We start from the raw sequence: 19,108 nt of genomic DNA on the forward strand, positions 1-19,108 counted from the left end.
AACAAATGAATGATAATATCACCATATCAAAAATATAAAATATCGAAGCACTGTAAGGCAGGGAAGAGAAAAAAAGTAGAAGAAAAACGAGACAAAGGTAATTTTGAATGAATAAACGGTGTTTACGTAAATACACTAAAGTAAAAGTGATTAAACTTTTACTCCTGCATTCTAAAAAACCTATTCAGTGGTTGAGTTAAACATATTTGGTGCTATGTTGTTGCTGTTTTTTACATTTATTTTGTTATTTATTTAATAACTCAACCAGTTGGGTTAAACTTTTTATTTTAACAGTCAATTTACTGATACAGAACAGCTGCATTAATATGTGTAATGTTGTTTTTGCGTTATAAAGTTTATTTAAGCTATAACATATAGTAATATTGTATTTTTTTTAAAAATCAAATTACCTCTCCGTGTGTGTTTTTTATTTTCGTTTCACCAGCACTCTTAATTATTAAAAAAGCGCGTCATAGCCGATAAAACGTTTATCCTGTGTTTTTTGGGAGAATTACACATATACATATTTGGGATATTCGGCTGTCAGTATCGCCTTTAGCGGAGACATTTGTTTTTTATTTACACAGCCATATACTTCAATAGTAATACCAGAATAAAAAAATAACTTAATCAAAAAAAAAAATGCATTGGGTTCAATTTATGTAACCCAATGCATTAGGTTTAAATAACCCTTAGTTGAGAGGGTGCTATAATAACAACATAGTTGAAAAATAAAGCAGAAGAAAAGCAGGACAAAGACAGAGGTAAATTAATGGAATGAATGAATGCTGTTTATATAAACTGAAGTAAAATGTATCACTTTCATTTCTGCTTTCACCTTGTTTAAAGTCCTGTAATAATGTTTGGAGGTCCAGAGATCCCAGATTCAGTTTTTATATTCGTCTCATTTCGTCTACTGTGCTGTTCATGTGCTGACAAAGGCTTGTTAATGTTGTTATATGGTTTTTGGGGTGCTATAAGTGGTTGCTAGGGAGTGTGTACAAATTTGCAATATCACTACCTAATACCGACTTGATAGGCCGGGTCAAATGAGCTACCCCCAAGCTCCTACGTTACTGTCATCCAAATATCTGATGTCAGACAATTTGTGCCAATGTTAAGTCTATGAAGACATTTTGAGTCAACAGAAGCGATGCCAGCCATTTTGTGCCAATGATAAGTCTTTGGAGACATGTTGGTTGCATTATTTTTAATTATTATTTTTTATTAGTAAGAGGGCATACATAAAACATTAATTTGTTCTAATATTGTGAGACCTGAACACAAATGATGCATACTCATTGTACAGCTACACAAATCTTAGAAAAACAAATAAAGTAAGCAAAGTAAATAAATGTACAAATATATATCAAAACAAATAAGACATATATATATCTCAAGCCATAATTAAATTATTAAGAGTGTTACACAGACACACCAAAAGAGATCTGATCATCTAAAAGTAACGCGTATGATGGTAATATTGTTTTTTTAGCAGTTCAGCTGTTTTGGCAGCTTTCTTATTTTACGATGGACAGACAGAGGTTACATTCTGGCCTCTAAATGAAGCAGTTTACACCTCTACATGCTAATCATGTTAGCATCATAGTAACAACATGCTAATCGAGTTGTTACCATCATGTTAACATGATTAGCATTTGTTAGCATGATGCTAATCGTGTTAACATCATGTTAACAAAAGCTAATCGACCAGCTAGCATGATGGTAACATTAATAGCATGTAGCTAGCATGATTAACATTATGTTAACAACATACTAATCGAGTTTTTACATAATGGTAACATGATTAGCATGTAGCTAACATCTTAACTGTGTTAACATCACGCTAACAAATGCTAATCAACCTGCTAGCAAGATGCTAACCATGTTAACATCATGCGAACAAGTTGGTAACATGACTAGCATGTCAGTAACATGATGGTAATCATATTAGCATCATGTTAACAACCTGCTAAACGAATCGTTAGCATAATGCTAACATAATTAACATGTAGTTATCACAATGCTAGCATGATAAGCGTTAAGCTAGCTTGACTAGCAAGTAGCTTGCATAATATGTCAGCCATTTTGTGCCTCTGTTAAGTCTCTGGAGACATTTTGACTCAACAGAATTACACTAGCATGTAGTTAACACGATTAGCATTATGTTAACATGCTAACCATGTTAACATCAAGCGAACAAGTTGGTAACATGATTAGCATGGCAGTAACATGATGGTAATCATATTAGCATCATGCTAACAACATGCTAAACGAATCGTTAGCATAATGCTAACATCATTAACATGTAGTTATCACAATGCTAGCATGATGAGCGTTAAGCTAGCATGACTAGCAAGTAGCTTGCATAATATGGGCAATATAAATGGTTGCTAGGGTATTCTGTTTTGTTGCTATGGGTGTGGTTACAGTGTGTACTTGATTGTGATTGGTTGCCTAAGTCAATTGAGCCCACCCTCATGTCAATATAACACAGCTATGCAAAGATATGCATGCAGGCCAGTTTTAATGGCAGTCTTAGAGATTTTGGGGGCGTGGCTTGTGAGCTTTATTATCATATTTAGACCCTGATTGGTTGCCTGAGTTAAATGAGCCCACCCCCATCTCTGTATGACACTGCTATGTAACGTGACTGATGTGTGACATTTATAATGGGAGTCAATGGGATCAGTGTATTTCAATGGGCCTCCCACCCCATGCTACGTCAATGAGGCGGTTAAATTGCGGGGCCAAAAAACTTGAAACATTTTATAAAAGTCATAGCACACCATTCCCGATAAAACCACATGATTTGACCCCACTTTCAAGGGTCTGGGATAAAAACTGCGGGACAAGTTACATGCCAAAACTTTGTACTGAAGAAGAAGTAGTATGGAGAATAACAACAGCGGACTTGCCTTAAGGTAAACCCCACGAGTAATAACAAATGCTGGACCGTGACATTCTTGATCATGTGTTCAGGTCCTGTGTTTTACATAATCAATATAATCTCCCGTCACATTATAAGCACAAATAATATAATAAAAACCCTTACGGGCAAAAAAATTAAAATAAACAAAAGATATCTATAAAACTGCAGCAGACCCGCAGTATAGAAAGTTAATCCAGTCACCTTATAAATATAATTCGTAGTGAGTTTTTCTGGATGTTTTTAAGTAGAGATTTAATATTGTGTGCAGAAGTTCAATGGCAGAAACACGATTTCTGAAATCTACCCGTTTTTGCTCTTCTTTTTTACACATGGAACATTTGATCCGATCAAAGAGTATAGAATCACCAAGAGGCGACACTGTTGCTGTTTGGGAAACAGCCACTAAATGCCGCTAATGTCACACGGTGCCTATTTAAGCAACATCTCAATAAAAAGAAAACAATTTCCAAAAGTTTTTTTTTTACTGAACTTTGCTTTCCAATCTTAAGCCAATTGTAATGGACTGATTTGGTTCAATTTGGAATTCACCCCAACCAGCGCAGAGCCCAGGGGACCAGAGTGGGTGCTCCGACTTGGGCCCCCCCGGTCCAAAACGTTCTATTGAGTGACAAACCTGAATGTGTGATGATGAGCATCGGCCATCTTTGCTCTTGAGTCGCTCTCTTTATGAGAGCAACAGCCCTGCTCCCCCGCCAGCTTCTCTTCAGAGGAAAAAGCAGCGGAGCACCTCTACTACATCTTCAGTGGCTGAAGTAATGCAAGCCCATCAACTGCAAGATTCTCACTGACCCGGTGGACTTTTAAAAAGAGGATTTACACTACGCCCCTCCACTTCCCTGAGCGGCTTAGCCTCTTTTGTCGCATTCGAGGATGAAGCAGCTGACGACTCAATGTCTTTAGCTGCTTTTGATACGAGGGGGATTTTCGGACTCCTGATCAAAAGCATCAAGTGCAACTGTCTCGCATCCTCACTAAAGCTGTGGAAGAGCTTGTGCTGGATCGGTTGGCTCTGGAAAAGCCTGCCCCCAGGCCACCGGACAGGAGGTTGCTATCAGGTCATCGTCAGATGCCTGCTCGCCACAGGTCCGCCTCCTTCTTGTCAGCTGTACATGATGAGCTAACAAAGGCATGGTGGCTGCCTTATTCAGCATGACTGGGCGCATCATTCTCTGCCAATCTCACATCTGTTGATTGCACGGAGCAAAAAGGATATGCCACCGCTTGAAGAATCAGTCACCAAGCACTTATATGGGTTTAATGGCACACACCACACACCCATCTAAGCCAAGTAGAGCGACTTCAACTCTGGCAAACAAGGCGTATGCAGCCATAGGTCAGGCTGGCTTGGTGCTCCATACAATGGCTTCAATCTTACAAGTGTTCCAAGCAAAACTCCTCCACGATATGGACGAGGTTTGAAGAATGGATCAAGACAGAGCTCAGAGTTCAATGTTCAGAGAGCTCCGCTCCTCAATGAATTTGGTTCTTAGAGCAACGAAAGCAGCAGCTCGATCGATCTTCAGAGAGGCACTTGAAGGCTCAACCAGCACGGTCCCAGCCTAGTACCCCTCTTTGGTCATCAGGGCTATGAGGGGAGCCCTACCTTTGAGACTCGTCGTTCCCTCAAGGCCCTAACACTTTAGACGGCCCTCCTCTTAGCATTGGTGTCTGTTAAGCGCATTGGCAACCTGGAAGCATTCTCGATTGAAGCTTCATGTCTCGAGTTTGACTCAAGGGTCATTCCTAAGCCCTGACAGGGCATGTCTTCCAAGTGCTCTCAACAATGTTTAGAGTGCAAGAAATTTCTTGAGGAGTCCAGATCTTTCAGGACAATGGATCAGCTCTTTGTCTGCTTTGCTGGACCATCTAAGGGTCACCCAGCGTCAAAGCAGTGTCTCTCTTGCTGGATAGTTGATGCTGTTGCATCTGCCTACACTTTGAGGGCATACAATGCCCTATCGGGGTAAAGGCCCACTCCATTAAGGGTATGGCCTGCTCTTAGCGGAATTCCTATCCAAGACATCTGTGTGGCCGATGGCTGGTTGCCGCAGTCCACTATCGCTAGATTTTAGTCTGGATGTTCCCGACTTGCAAGCTCAGGTTTTCAGCATAACTTGGCATCTGGTTCCCAGCCACGCTTAAAACCTTATTTTTTCTTTTCTGTACATGTTTCTTTCACTAAGTGCTATGTATCTGAGATCTCACAAGACTAGGGTTGTAACAATATACCGGTATGACGGTCTACCACGATTTGAACGTGCACGATTATCATACCATGAACAATTGCATATCAACGGTTTTAACCCTTAAAGACCGAGACAGCCGCCCGCGGCTAAAAATAAGTATTGCTCTTAAATGTTTAATAACTTTTGATCCGCTGATCCGATTCATACAATTCAAAGATTGGCATTAAGAAGAGAATCTCAGCTTTCCAGTGCTGTATCAAATAACATTCGCGGACTTTCAGAGGCTCCGGAATCAGTGCGGTTACGTCATCAACATTTGACAACGCTGATTTGACAAAGAAACGCTCGTCACTGTGTCTCCGGACAAATCAGACATGATACATTGATGCATTGTCCCTCCTCCATGCCCAGATTGGTTCAAACTCGCTTTATCACAACCAATAAGCATAGGTTTCGCTTTTGTTTGTGGACCAAGCTTTTTGAACAACACGGAATGAGAGAAAGGCATACATTTATGCGCGGCTAAATAATTCTCATACTAAGTACTTTTGCATGCACAGCAGCACAGAAACATGACAAAACAGTGACACAGCAAAGAAGAACTGCTGCTCTTGCTGTTTTCAAAAGACGCAAATGAAGGTGCAGCTGTTTGTCTGCATTGCAGACAACCATATCCATATCCATAGACAACCATATCCATGCTGGCACATAAAATCTAGGGATGTTCCATATTGAATCTAGTTTCGTTATGTAACTATTTATAGTATAGTAAATATTTATATCTATTTTTTACTGAGGATTTGCACCATGTTTATTTGGACTTTATTTGGACCGTGAACTCATTCCCATAGTGTTTATGCTAAATGCATTGAGAGTGAACATTCGATAGGGCAGTGATTCTCAAAGTGGGGGTCGGGACCCCCTGGGGGGGTCGCGTAACAATGACAAGGGGTCGCTTGGTGATTTCCAAAACTCAAATAAGTTTTATTAAACTATTTGAATGACCATAGGTCCCACTTTATATTAAGTGTCCTTAACTACTATGTACTGACATCACAAAATAAATACAATGTACTTACTGTGTTTATAATGTATTTGAGAACACTTGTGGTGCTTTTGAGTTGGGATAGGGGTTGGGTTATGGACAGGTTTGGTGGCATGGGTAGGTTTAAGGGTAGGTTAAGAAGTAAGGGATGGTCAACAGTGTATTTACAAATGTAATTACAAAAGTTAATTACAGATGTAATTACATACATGTATTTAATCAAGTACACAGTAAATACACGTTTTTACACAATAAGTGCATTGTAACAAACTATTAACACCTGTGTAAGTACATATTAGTTAAGGCCACTTAATTTAAAGTGGGACCAAACAAAATTATTATTATATTAATATTATCTATTATAAACAAATAAAAATCAGTCATCAGCCTTTTTATATTATAAATTAATAAATTAACAAAAAATATATATGGTAAATAGACTGTTGCATTTATGTGTTGTCAATGTGCTTATGTTTATACATGCCTATAGTTGTGTCTACAAGGTTTATATATTTACAGTATAACCACCTTGAAAAATGGGGGTCGTGAGTCACTGACATTGTTAATTTGGGGGTCGCGGGCTGAAAAGTTCGGGAACCCCTGCGATAGGGAACGCTCACGTAACCTTCGATCTTTAAGATAAGCATGGCAGAGAACACAACGCTCATTCCCTTGTCACATCAGTAAACAGACTGTCTCTTCACTCAAAAAAACTAATGAATGAATCAGCGCACTGGCATTTGTACAGCCAAGCTCCGCCTTTTTACGCAAACTCAACTGCTATTGGTTTGTGCAGATTGCACAACCGTGTCCAATCAGACTTCAGTATTCGAATCAAACAGGAGTTTTCTGATATCTAGATGTGAGAATCTTATCTCAACCAGTTATTAATCTTAGTAAATGCCAACATTGAAAAACTATGTTTTACTGTTGAAAACCTTTCATTTATTGACTGAAATTAATAAATATAGGCTAGTTTGTGTTCTGCTCTACAAAGTAAACATGATGAGAATCTTGATCTTCAGACTAAAGAAACGTTATTGATAAAAGCAGCAAATACTCAAGACAAATGTGTAGACTTTCCACAATCTCTCACGCCAGTTTTAGACGTTCAGACACAAAACAGCCTTACACACCAGATAATGTTCTTCTGCATTGATGTTATGTGTGCTGCTTTTCTCCGGTGTGTATTTTCATGTGTTTATAAAGTGATGATGAGTGTCTGAAACTCGTCCCACAATGAGTGCATGTGTACGGTTTCTCTCCAGTGTGGATCCTCCTGTGTTCATTAAGGCACGACGAGAGTCTGAAACTCTTCCCACACTGAGTGCATGTGTACGGTTTCTCTCCAGTGTGAATCCTCTGATGCTCTTTCAAACGTCTGGCTGTAATAAAAGTCTTCTCGCACTCAAAGCACACATACTCTTTTACACCAGTGTGGATCTTCTGATGTGATCTTAAACTTGCCGGCTGTGTAAAACTCTTTCCACACTCAAAGCATGAATAAGGCTTCTCCTTTGAATGAGTTCTGAGATGGAGTTTCAGCGCTGACGCCCTCAAAAATGCTTTGCCGCATTGATCACATCTGTGGGTTTTCTCTCCAGTGTGGATCAGCATGTGTTCTTTAAGGGAGTCTGAAAGTCTGAAACTCGTCCCACACTGAGTGCATGTGGACGGTTTCTCTCCAGTGTGGATCCTCATGTGTTTGTTAAGGTGTGATGAGAGTCTGAAACTCGTCCCACACTGTGTGCATGTGAATGGTTTCCCTGCCGTGTGGATCATCATGTGTTTTCTCAATGATGTTGAGAGTCTATAACTCTTCCCACACTGAGTACACGTGAATGGTTTCTCTCCAGTGTGAATCCTCTTGTGTGATTTCAGACATGCTAACTGGCTGAATCTTTCATCACAGTATGAACACTTGTACGGTTTCTCTCCAGTGTGAATCCTCATGTGTTCCTTAAGGGATGACGAGTGTCTAAAACTCTTCCCACACTGAGTGCATGTGAATGGTTTCTCTTCAGTGTGAATCCTCTCGTGTGATTTCAGATATGCTAACTGACTGAATCTCTTATCGCAGTGTGAACACTTGTAAGGTTTCTCTTTAGTGTGGATCCTCTGGTGCTGTTTCAGATGCTCAGCTGTAATAAAAGTCTTCCCACACTCGAAGCACATATACTCCTTTGCACCAGTGTGGATCTTCTGATGGAGCCTTAAATATGACTTCTCTGTAAAACTCTTTCCACACTCAGAGCATGAATGAGGCTTCTCCTTTGTATGAGTTCTGAGATGGAGTTTCAGCCCTGACGCCCTCAAAAATGTTTTGCTGCATTGATCACATCTGTGGTTTTTCTTTCCAGTGTGGATCTTCAAGTGTTTATAAAGGGATGATGAGTGTCTGAAACTCTTCCCACACTGAGTGCATGTGAATGGTTTCTCTCCAGTGTGGATCATCATGTGTTCATTAAGGCTCTTTTTGCTTGCCAGACTCTTCCCACACTGACTGCAGGTCAATCGATGCTTGTCTCTTTCCATTAAAGTATCTTCAGTTTGTAAATGAGGTGTTTTCTCAGCTTTTAGGAGTTCATCATCTTCACTCTCTTCACTCTCTCCAATAAGGTCTAAAATCAAAGTTAAAAAAAGGTCCAGTTTTTAGTGCAACCCCACATCAGAAAACATTGGAACAGTATGGAAGACGGGAATAAAAAACAAAGTAGTGATTTCCACATTTACTTTGACTTGTGTTTCATTGCAGACACAACATAAATATTTCATGTTTTGTCTGGTCAGTTTCATTTGTAAATACACATCCTTTCCTATCATTCAGACCTGCAACACAGTCCAAAAATAGTTGGGACAGGAGCAGTTTAGGGCTAATAATCAGGTAAATTAGTGAGATAATGATGTGATGTACACAGGTGATTGTAATTATGATTTGGTACAAAAGCAGAATCCAAGACAGGTCTAGTTCTTTAGGAGCAAAGATGGGCAGTTAGCCAATAAATACGTAAGAAAATAATTGAAATGTTTAAAAAATGTTCCTCAAAGAAATAAAGGAAGACATTTGGATATTTCACCTTCAGCAGTGCACAACATCATTAAAAGATTCAAGGAATCTTGAGTAATTTTAGAGTGTAAAGGACAAGAGCGCAAGCCTAAACTGAACAACCGTGATCACCGATCCCTCAGGCGGTGCTGCATCAAGAATCCTCATTCATCTATTAGCAATATCACCACTTTTGTCAAACTTTTGTCAAGTACCACAATACGTAAATACATCCACAAACACCAGTGAAAACTGTACTCTGCCAAAAGGTAGCCCTATGTTAACAGTGTCCAGAAGCGCAGTCCACTTCTCTGGGTTTGGAGTAGGGTTGGGTATCGTTTTTTTTTTTTCAATACCGGTGCTAAATTGATACTTTTAAAACGGCACCGGTGCCAAAACGGTGCCTGAACCGATACCTTTTAGCCACAAAATTAATTGACAAAAAATATATATATATATACATATATATATATATAAAATTTAATATATATCACTATCATTATAATTGAACCATATAAATATATATTTATAATAAGTTTAAACTAAACATCAAGTCATATTTTGTTTATTTGAATTGCATTAATATATTTCTTTTGATCATTTGTTTATTAGCATAAATGCAAGATTTGCATTATGCTATAAACATTACATTAGCTTACTACTAACCTGTGGAAAGGCTGTCATCAAAATCAGGGAACACCTTTTTTTCTGGGTTTGGGGCTTGTGACTACTTTTACATGGACATCATCATTGTGTCACCAGCCTAATGTTTCCTCCATAGTTTGTGTCTGTGGTCTTTTAAGATGTTAAAAAAATCACTGTTAACGTGGTAGACTCTTGATCAGAGTATTGTCTTAATCATATTAAAATCAGAGTAGTGGTGTCCTTGTAGACGTACTCAGATAAAAATTCCATTGAGTCCTCACATTTCTCTCTCACACGCAACTTTTGTAAAGCATCTGCTGCATGTTGGTGTGTCAGAATCCTTGCTTGTAAAATATAGCCATACTGTAGAATGCTTAGTTTAAGCAAATCAGATGAACACAATCATGCGTGTTGATGAAGTGAGTCGCTCACCGCATGCGCTGTTCTGCGCGCTTTGCCTGACATCGCTGACATCCGTATCCCTCAAAGCTGTTTAGAATTAAGCATTTAGAGATAGTGTGACACAACGCTTACTCACGTGTGTCTTTAATGCACCCCTTTATGCTTCTTAAGCGCGTCACACAGCGGATGCACCGTTTAGAGCCGCGGCACGCAGCGCACATGACAGTTGATAGTATCACACAGCAGACATGCACATTCGCATGTTATTTAAAATTAAGCTATTCAGATGGCGCTCTGTGGCATGGCAGAAATATTAACAGTCATGAGTCGTGGATGGCCGCTGGACACCGCGGACAACTGCTGCTGACTTACAAATTCTAAGCGCATGGCGCTGCGCGTCCCCGAGTGGCACTTCCGAAAATCCATGCCTAAAGTCTTGAATTAAAAAGCTTGTTGAATATCACAAACTAAAAAAAATAAAACACCGTATTAACAAGTTCTTGCATTTTAATCACTTGAATTCCAGGGTTTGTATTTTTAGGTCCTGAAATTTAACATATCTGTTTATTTAAGCTGTGAATATTTAAACGAAAAATATTTCAAACACGTTTTCATACTTAAAAATTCAATAATTCATATTAAATTTTCAGATTTCACTTACAAAATATTCAATACCCTTTAAAAATACGATGTATAATATTCAAAAGGTCATTTTCAGTTCATTTTATTTCAGTTCTAATATTCGCTTCTATAAATTCAGTGGATCAAATTCGACTGATAAAATTCAACATTACATCCGGGAACTGCAGGAGAAGCAATAGATTGCAGAGTGAAGTTCGCCAGCTGCTCTAGCTTTCACCAGCAGGTGGAGATGGAATAATGTAAGATTTTTAACCCAGTAAACAGGCGAGAAAAAGGCTAATAGAGGCAAAATAGTAGCATTCAATTTTAATATCAATGCCTTGGACATTATAAATAATAAAAAGTATGAGTAAAATGAGTAAATGAGGTTTTAGTCATCTATATTTGCCCTTATGTAACGGAAGCCAGCTGGTGATCGCGTAAACCTCACCCCTCCGATCCAGGGACAGACGTTGTTCTGCAATCTTATCGGAGCTTGTCTCCCATGCTGGCTCGTTACCTGCTCGGACCGGTGCGGTTACTTGCACATAAACCGTCTTTTGATGAATATGATGTTATACATTGTCTATCTTTATTGACTCTTTCTTTCATAGACGCGAAGTATTATATTGAAAGAATATAAACGTAAGAAAAACAGGAGAGGAAATATTATAATAATACAAAATAGATAAACATTGACAGGGCTAAGAACAATTACGAACAAAGATATTCAAAACCAGAGAGATTTTATGAGAACAAAACAGTTTACTTGGAAATGTTAAACAGAGTTCAGGTATGATTTAAGGTTGGTTATGGATGGGGCGTCTGATTTAAAATAATTTAACATGCAAATGTATTAAAGGAGCGTCAGCTTTTTAATTCAAGACTTTAGGCATTGATTTTGTTCCATACATCTGGGATGGACCATCACACAGTGGAAACATGTACTGTGCTCAGATAAAAACCACAGAGAGATTTTGGAGCACAATATGCTGCCTTCTTTTCCAGGGATGCCTATAAATATTTCAACACGACAATGCAAAACCATGTTCCTGGCTGCAGAAGATGAGGATACAGGTACTTGACTGGCCTGCCTGCAGTCCCGACCTGTCTCTAATAGAGAATGTGGTGCATTTTGAAGTGCAAAATGTGAAAACGAAAACCCTGTACTGTTGCCCACCTTAAGACTTATGTGCAGGAAGAATTGGACATAATAACACCTGAAACACTTCATCACTTGGTGTCTTCAAATAAAGCAATAAAATGATGAGGAACAGATTAAATCATGTTTGCTGTATTGTCTGCAATGAAACACAAGTCAAAGTAAATGCAGAAACGGCTTCTTTCTCTCTTTATCTGTGTTCCCCATACTGTCCCACTTGATCTGATTTGGGGTCGTCAGTCATCAACAATCAGAGCAAAATGTGAAGTGAAAAGACTCCATTTGTAGACATTTCTTTTGTAGGTCTGCAGCATAAATGAAGATCCAGCACTTTTACATGTCCCATTTAAACAAACTTATAGATGTCAAATAAATGAGCTCAGATCAAATTTACTTCGACCTTATGATCATAAATGTTTAATAAAGATGAAAATAAAAGACAGCTGAGTGTCCATCTCTGTTTCCCCCTGAAAAACTGCTTTTTTTATTGTTTTTGTCTCTCTTTTACTTTTCTTTTGGTATATGTAGTTGTGTAATGAACTAACATCGCTTCTTTTCTAGCGTGATGTGTCTTTACTGCATACTAACAAATTGCAGAAGTAGCTGCAGCAGGGCGGAAGTGCAGAGGCATCAGTGTCTGAAATAAACTTCTTGAATAGGTTTCCTGTGAAGCGGAGATGTGAGTAACAACTAAGAACAGAATGTTCACAAAGCAAACCATATATGGGGTGTTTTTATCTCAAGACAGCTCCCCTATGTGCTAATGATATTCAAGTTCATGTATGCAGGATGTCTGCATAAGAAGAGGAACAATGTCTGGGGTGTGAAAGTCAGATACGAGCAGAATGTTTGACTCCATCGAGCCCTTCCATTTAACGTTAGTTGTTTACTTGTGTGTATAAAAATTGGGGTCTGAGTGAGGTAAGCGGTTGGGCCAGTGTGTAAGGCTTAGTATTGTATACTGGTAGGGTTAGCCAACACAATCTCACGGCAATTCGTAACTTTTTGATTTAGTGGCTAATTCGTATGAATTCGTACGATCTAACTTCTACAATATAGTACGACTTGCTCATTCTTCAATGACGGTTGAGGTTGGGGGTGGGGTTAGGTGTTACGACCCCCTCGTTCGAGTCGCAACATAAAAGAGTTTGGACGACAAAAGAATGTATATGCAACTTATTTATTATACATAAAACTAAATAAAACAACAACATCAACAAACAAACAAATGTCTAGGGGAAAATAAAGAAAATAACTACACAAATAAATAATGCTAAACAAAACCATAAGGTTGCAGAAATAAAGAGATGGTCTTGACACAAGGACGGCCCGTAGCCACACCGTCCTCCAGAAGCCAGCACACACTCGCTTTTATATGGTTTGAGCCAATTAGTGAGCAACCAGGCACCCAATCAGGATCTGCCACATCCATACTAAAATCCTGGGGTTGTCACATAGGTGCCACACCAAGTGTTCAAAGCTTTTTCTGAATCAGGAATAAACACAAACCTGTTTGTTCTTCAGTGTCTTCATCTGTAATTCTGCAGGGTTCTGGATCACTCATCTTCCCACTGTCCTTCAATAAACTCAGATTTGACTTCTGTCTGAAGGTCTGATGCTCGTCCTCACTTGTAGACTGATGGGAATATTCCAGTATTTATAGCTGAAATGAAGGAGGAGGAGCTTCACTAACAGAGAAACAGATCTGCCAAGACTAATGTAGTGTAGCGTGTGCAAAACAAAGCCAGCGGCCTATTGATGTCTAATAAACCAATAGACAACACAAGAGATGACCACATTCCACATCTACATTATAGAGATGAGCATGAGCACTTAAAGCGCTTTAGCAAACTAATGAATGTGTCCAGGATCCAAACATCAGTCTACATTTATACAGAAACCACAGCTTTCATGTGCTGCACATAATCACACTCCATGAGTTTAGCTAGCAGTTAGCGCCTGTGTGAGCTTGTGTTGGGGTAAAATTGCTTTTATATTGGCACTTTCAGACGCTCTTCTTAATAATATCATTTCAGAAAAGTTTTATTTGCACATTCTGATTAGCCAAATCATGCTAGCAGCCAAACCCTGACAAAGTACAGCATTGCTCACGGTCAGAGAAATACAGCTAGTGTTGTTTTGAAGTCCTACATGTAATTTCAGATCGAATATTCCAGGGGTGTCCAAACTCGGTCCTGGAGTGTCGGTGTCCTGCATAGTTTTGCTCCAACTTCCTGCAACACACCTGCCTGGAAGTTTCTAGTATACCTACAAAGAGCTTGATTAGCTGGTTCAGGTGTGTTTAATTGGGGTTGGAACTAAAGTATGCAGGATCTCCAGGACCGTGTTTGGACACCCCTGAAATATTTAAAGTAAACAATATGGGAGCTGTTAAAGTGGGATGAAACCCACGCTTACAGTTCAAGTCTACCTCAGAAGATGGAGGAGTGAGTGTGGCCGGCAGAGCAGGGGTGGGGAACAACTGTCAGTTCGAGATCAGCTCAAAACTAACAAATAATCCAACACTAAACACGGGGAAACACTTGATTTTATAGTTTACAAAGTAAAAATGCAAGAGATAATCAAGAGTAATTAATTGAATGCCCTGCTACATATCAGATCAGGTTTATAAACACTATAAATGAGGAGGACTTCTCTCCTCCTGAATGCAGATAGCAATAGCTACAGTTGGTCTCTTTCCTTATCTACTCAAACCATTAGCCCTGGAGGAGTCTAATCTGGAGGATTGATCATGGGTGAACACAGCAGCACGGATAGGCGTTGTGTCTGAATGGTGAAGACAAAAGTGTGCACTGCACACAAACAGCTTGGCTATATCTGCCCTGACTGCATCGCAGGGAAAGCCATGCAACAAACCCCAGTGGATCATGAAAACAAACACCTACAACCCTCCACAACCACCTCAACACTGTGAGTCGTGCTCTGTCTCAAAGCTTAGCAGGTCTGTCATCGAAAAGCACACGCAGTCAGCATGTAGTTGATCCAAAGTGCTTTGCAATTAAATAAAAATGTATTAAAAACGTAAGTAAAGGGAATAGATATAGGTAGGTAGGTTACTTTATTTCTACCTGAAGGTAGATTTGGTTTGCAGTCAAGAGTCCTCATCTCACAACAGTGCCACACAAAGGAACTCACACAGCAACAACAGCAAATGAACATTAAGACATAAAACATAAACAAAGAATGAACAAATACTCATTTTAAGTGTCATAAGTCTTCAAGTTAGATTTAAAAGCAATGATGGAGAAATCCTGATGTTCAGAGGGAGACCTTGGGGCCACAACACAGAAAGCTCGATCACCTTTTGATTTGCAGCGAGGGATCGACAAAAGAAACTGATCATGGGACCTTAATGGCGGCTGCATTCTGGACCAACTGTAACTGAGAGAGTGTTGACTGAGGTAGACCAATGTACAAGGAGTTGCAGTAGTCTAACCGAGAAGAGATTAAAGCATGGGTTACAGTTTCTAGATCTTTTTTTAGAAAGAAATGGTTTAACTTTTGCCACCAATCTGAGCTGGGAAAAGCTGCTCTTCGCAACTGCATTCACAATGCTTGTCAAACTGCAAAAGTGGATCAAAAATTACTCTGAGATTGTTGGCGTGACTGTGCAGATTACAGTTTAGCAATCCTAGCTGAGTTTTAACAGGATAAGAAAACTCAGTCTATGAATAATGATGAGAAACAGACGCGTCATCACTGGACAGGCGAGTCACTGAAATCAACTGACCAAAGCATAAACTAATACATTCATCCAGTGAAACAAGTTGTTAACATTTATTAGAGAAAACTTATTGTGAATTAGAGGAGGAATCAATAAAACACCTGTTTTTGAACGCACATATACCCAAATGTTTTGATTTGATGTTGACAAAGGTGCAAAGTAACGAAGTACAAATACTTGGCTACTGCACTAAGGTAGATTTTTCTAGTATCAGTACTTTACTCCACAACTTTTTACTTTTACTCCTTACATTTTTACACAAATATCTGTACTTTCTTCTCCTTACATTAAATTTTGGTTCATTACTTTCGTTTTAACATGTTTTGTGGCACAATTTATATTATTAAACATTATTAACATGAGTTGAACTTTATCCATTCAGTAAAATATACACAATACCCTGAAAATAAATATACAAAACAAAAAACACAATTAGTGAAATCATAAGAGCTGCAAGAGTGTGCTGTTTGCAGAAAATAAAGCAACTTTGGCATAATGCAAACAAACATTTGCAGTCAAATACATTAATTTAGTTTATTTCATCAAGTGTTAAATTTAGGACATATTTATATTAGTTATAAATATATAGACTTACAGAATTATGTTTTAAAATATATATATAAACTACTATGGCAAGTTTTGTGTCCAGATGATGACCCACAGGGCAACTTTTTCAGCAGTGTTGTTGTACAATACTGTAGAGCACAGGTGTCAAACTCAGTTCCTGGAGGGCCGCAGCTCTGCACAGTTTAGTTCCAACCCTAATTAAACACACCTGATCAAACTAATTGAGTCCTTCAGGCTTGTTTGAAACCCACAGGTAAGTGTGTTGGAGCAGGGTTGAAACTAAACTGTGCAGGGCTTCAGCCCTCCAGGAATTGAGTTTGACACCCCTGCTGTAGAGAGATGTTGGTTGGCTAGTTTGCAGCTGAATATACAAAAATATATATAGAAATGCAAGTTAATTTGTATAAATGTACACATGAATCATGTGCTGGGTGGTTACCACCGTGAAACTAAAACATGTAGAAGTAATGAATACTTTTTTTTACTTAAGTACATATTTCAGACCGTACTTATTTATTTTCACTTGAGCACAAAAGTGTAGTCAGTACTTCAACTTTTAGCAGAGTCATTATAAATATGAGTATCTGCACTTCTACTTGAGTAAAGGATGTGTGTGCTTTTGCCATCTCTGGATGTCGAATATCTTATATTTTGACTTACAAAATTTAATATTCTGTTCTCTTGTAAAAAATTTTTTTGATGTACAATAATAATAACAAAACTGGAGCAAAATTTGTCTCTTATTTTAATCATAATATATGGGAAGTACCACATACACAAACAAAAATGGTCCAATGACAAGCCTAATGTTTATTTGTTTAAAATTGATCATGAGTATTATATCGAAACCATAAATTACACAAAAATATAAGAAAACCATTAAGATTTGTGCAGTTTGGGAATCCTTTTCTTGTGCTACGTTTTTGTAATTTCTTTATCCCCTGTGATTTTATTTATTTATTTTTCTACTGATCTGTTCCTTTGAGGTAAAAATATAGGTATTGTATTCCTCATTTTCTGTATGCTATTGTTCTTATGCAATAAAAAATAAAAAGAAATAAAATTAGCTGACCAAAGCTCAAAAGTATCCAGTTTCCCCACAATTAAAGCTAACAGGTGCTAACCTTGTCTTAACACACACACACACTCACACGTGTTAAAACCTCGTATGAAGTACTCGAGGGCTTCTTAAAATGAGCTGTGTGAATGTAAAAGCAGCTTCAGCTCAATGTGTGCTGTTTCTCTGGCCTCTAACACAGTATACAGAATAATAATGAGTGCATGTAGAGCTCACACAGGAAATAAACAGCATTATTAAACATGTTATAACTCTTGTAACATTAGTCAGCTTCACTCACGCTCAGTCTCCAGTAGTTTGCTCTCAATTCTCCACGGAGATTTCTCACATGCAGGAACAACGATCGTGTGAGCAGCAAATGAAGCACAATCACACGACTGCAGCCACTACACACTCACAAACTGATGGAAAACGGGAATCTTCCTCTCCTTCACTGCTGTATCCACTACATCTCTCTCTGTGTGACTCCCGCTTCACACTGAGCGCTCTGTCTATAACGGACGAGCGAGCGGGCTGTGTCTGCTTAGCGCATGCGCGAACTCTTATAAGGCAGTGAGCAGTCTGAGTATGTTAAGCATGGGGGATGTTAACATACATCACAAACTACTTAAACAGTTAAAAGTAATTTTTTTATTCATCACTGTTGTCTTCATAAACAAGCTAATTAATCTTCATTGTTATTGTATTTGACAAATCACTCTGTATTGTAGATTTACACATTTCTAACATTTAACTACATCAAGGCACACCTGTAAACTTTAACAGATGCAGTTGAAGTCAATTGATTTGCCTTCCCATTAACTTAATGTTTCCTGAGTGATCTTTAACAAACCAAGGAGATTTTCACAGCATTTCCTATAAAAACAATTATTCTGCAGTCATAAGTCTTATTAATTAATTTGACGTTAACATTTTTCTTCTATTTTATTATTATTATTATTATTATTATTATTAAAAACTGCCTTTATTCAGGTCAGTGTTATTAGCCTCCCTAATAAATATTTATATTTTTGATTGTCACAATAGTCAAGTTAATGTTTAACCAATTTAATTATTCTAACTTTCCTAGTTAACATGACCTATAGTGAAGTCGAAATTAAACACTTTAATCTGAATACAATATCATGCAAAAAAATCACTTAATAAAATATGATGCACTGACTGTCACCACGGGAAAGACAAGTAGCTATTAAAAATTAAACTATTATGTTTAAAAATGTGTTGTAAATAAATCATAGTTAGACGAACACTTTTACACACAAAAAAATAAAGGAGTTGACTACTTCTACACAAGCAGGACTGAAAACTGCATTTGATCACTGTGGTACATCAGGACTTTCAAACAGTTTGTAAATTCAAGCCTGCATTTTCTAAAGTAAATCTGTGTACGCTGAAGTTGATTAATAATAGCTTCTGCATAGGCGAGGACTTCCTCTATTAGACGCGCACTTCTGAATTTCCCTTCTCTTGGAGGAATCCCTGCTGCCATTTTAAAAGGTCAGTAATGGTGTGGGCTGGCATTTATTCAGAGGGCTGCAGAGCCCGCTATGGCCTCACCAGAGGTAGCCTGACTGTTGGACCCAGATGAGATTCTCTGCCCCCTAGTGAGACCATATACCAGTGCGGTTGTACCTGGCTTCTTGCTAATGCAAGACATA

General features: G+C 38.4%; 1 protein-coding gene and 2 long non-coding RNA genes across 4 annotated transcripts in view; 1 reads left to right on the top strand and 2 right to left on the bottom strand.

Moving 5' to 3' along the window:
* Positions 1–1,195: 1,195 nt before the first annotated feature.
* Positions 1,196–5,132, bottom strand: LOC147845366 (uncharacterized). The gene is made up of 2 exons (XR_015480329.1): positions 2,174–5,132; positions 1,196–2,096 (listed from the first exon to the last, which is right to left on the bottom strand). It is a non-coding gene; the product is annotated as an uncharacterized LOC147845366 (long non-coding RNA).
* A 967-nt stretch (positions 5,133–6,099) lies between these two features.
* Positions 6,100–17,930, bottom strand: LOC100537032 (uncharacterized). Of its 2 annotated transcripts, XM_087243627.1 has the most exons (4): positions 17,731–17,930; positions 13,570–13,723; positions 7,843–8,805; positions 7,107–7,507 (listed from the first exon to the last, which is right to left on the bottom strand). In XM_087243627.1, the coding sequence occupies exons 2-4, from the start codon at positions 13,622–13,624 to the stop codon at positions 7,473–7,475; spliced, it is 1,053 nt and encodes a 350-aa protein (XP_087099753.1). In that variant the 5' UTR covers positions 13,625–13,723; positions 17,731–17,930; the 3' UTR covers positions 7,107–7,472. The 2 variants fall into 2 exon arrangements, with proteins under 2 accessions (XP_087099752.1, XP_087099753.1); XM_087243626.1 differs by having other exon boundaries at positions 6,100–8,805.
* LOC147845367 (uncharacterized) overlaps positions 15,563–19,108 on the top strand; it is a 55,467-nt gene continuing 51,921 nt past the window's right edge. The window contains exons 1-2 of the long non-coding RNA XR_015480357.1: positions 15,563–16,507; positions 16,708–17,630. This is a non-coding gene — a long non-coding RNA (uncharacterized LOC147845367). The remainder of the gene's footprint in view (positions 16,508–16,707; positions 17,631–19,108) is intronic.

This window comes from Danio rerio, chromosome 3 (genome assembly GCF_052040795.2).
Source record: "Danio rerio strain M-AB ecotype USA chromosome 3, GRCz13ab, whole genome shotgun sequence".
Lineage (NCBI taxonomy): Eukaryota > Metazoa > Chordata > Actinopteri > Cypriniformes > Danionidae > Danio > Danio rerio.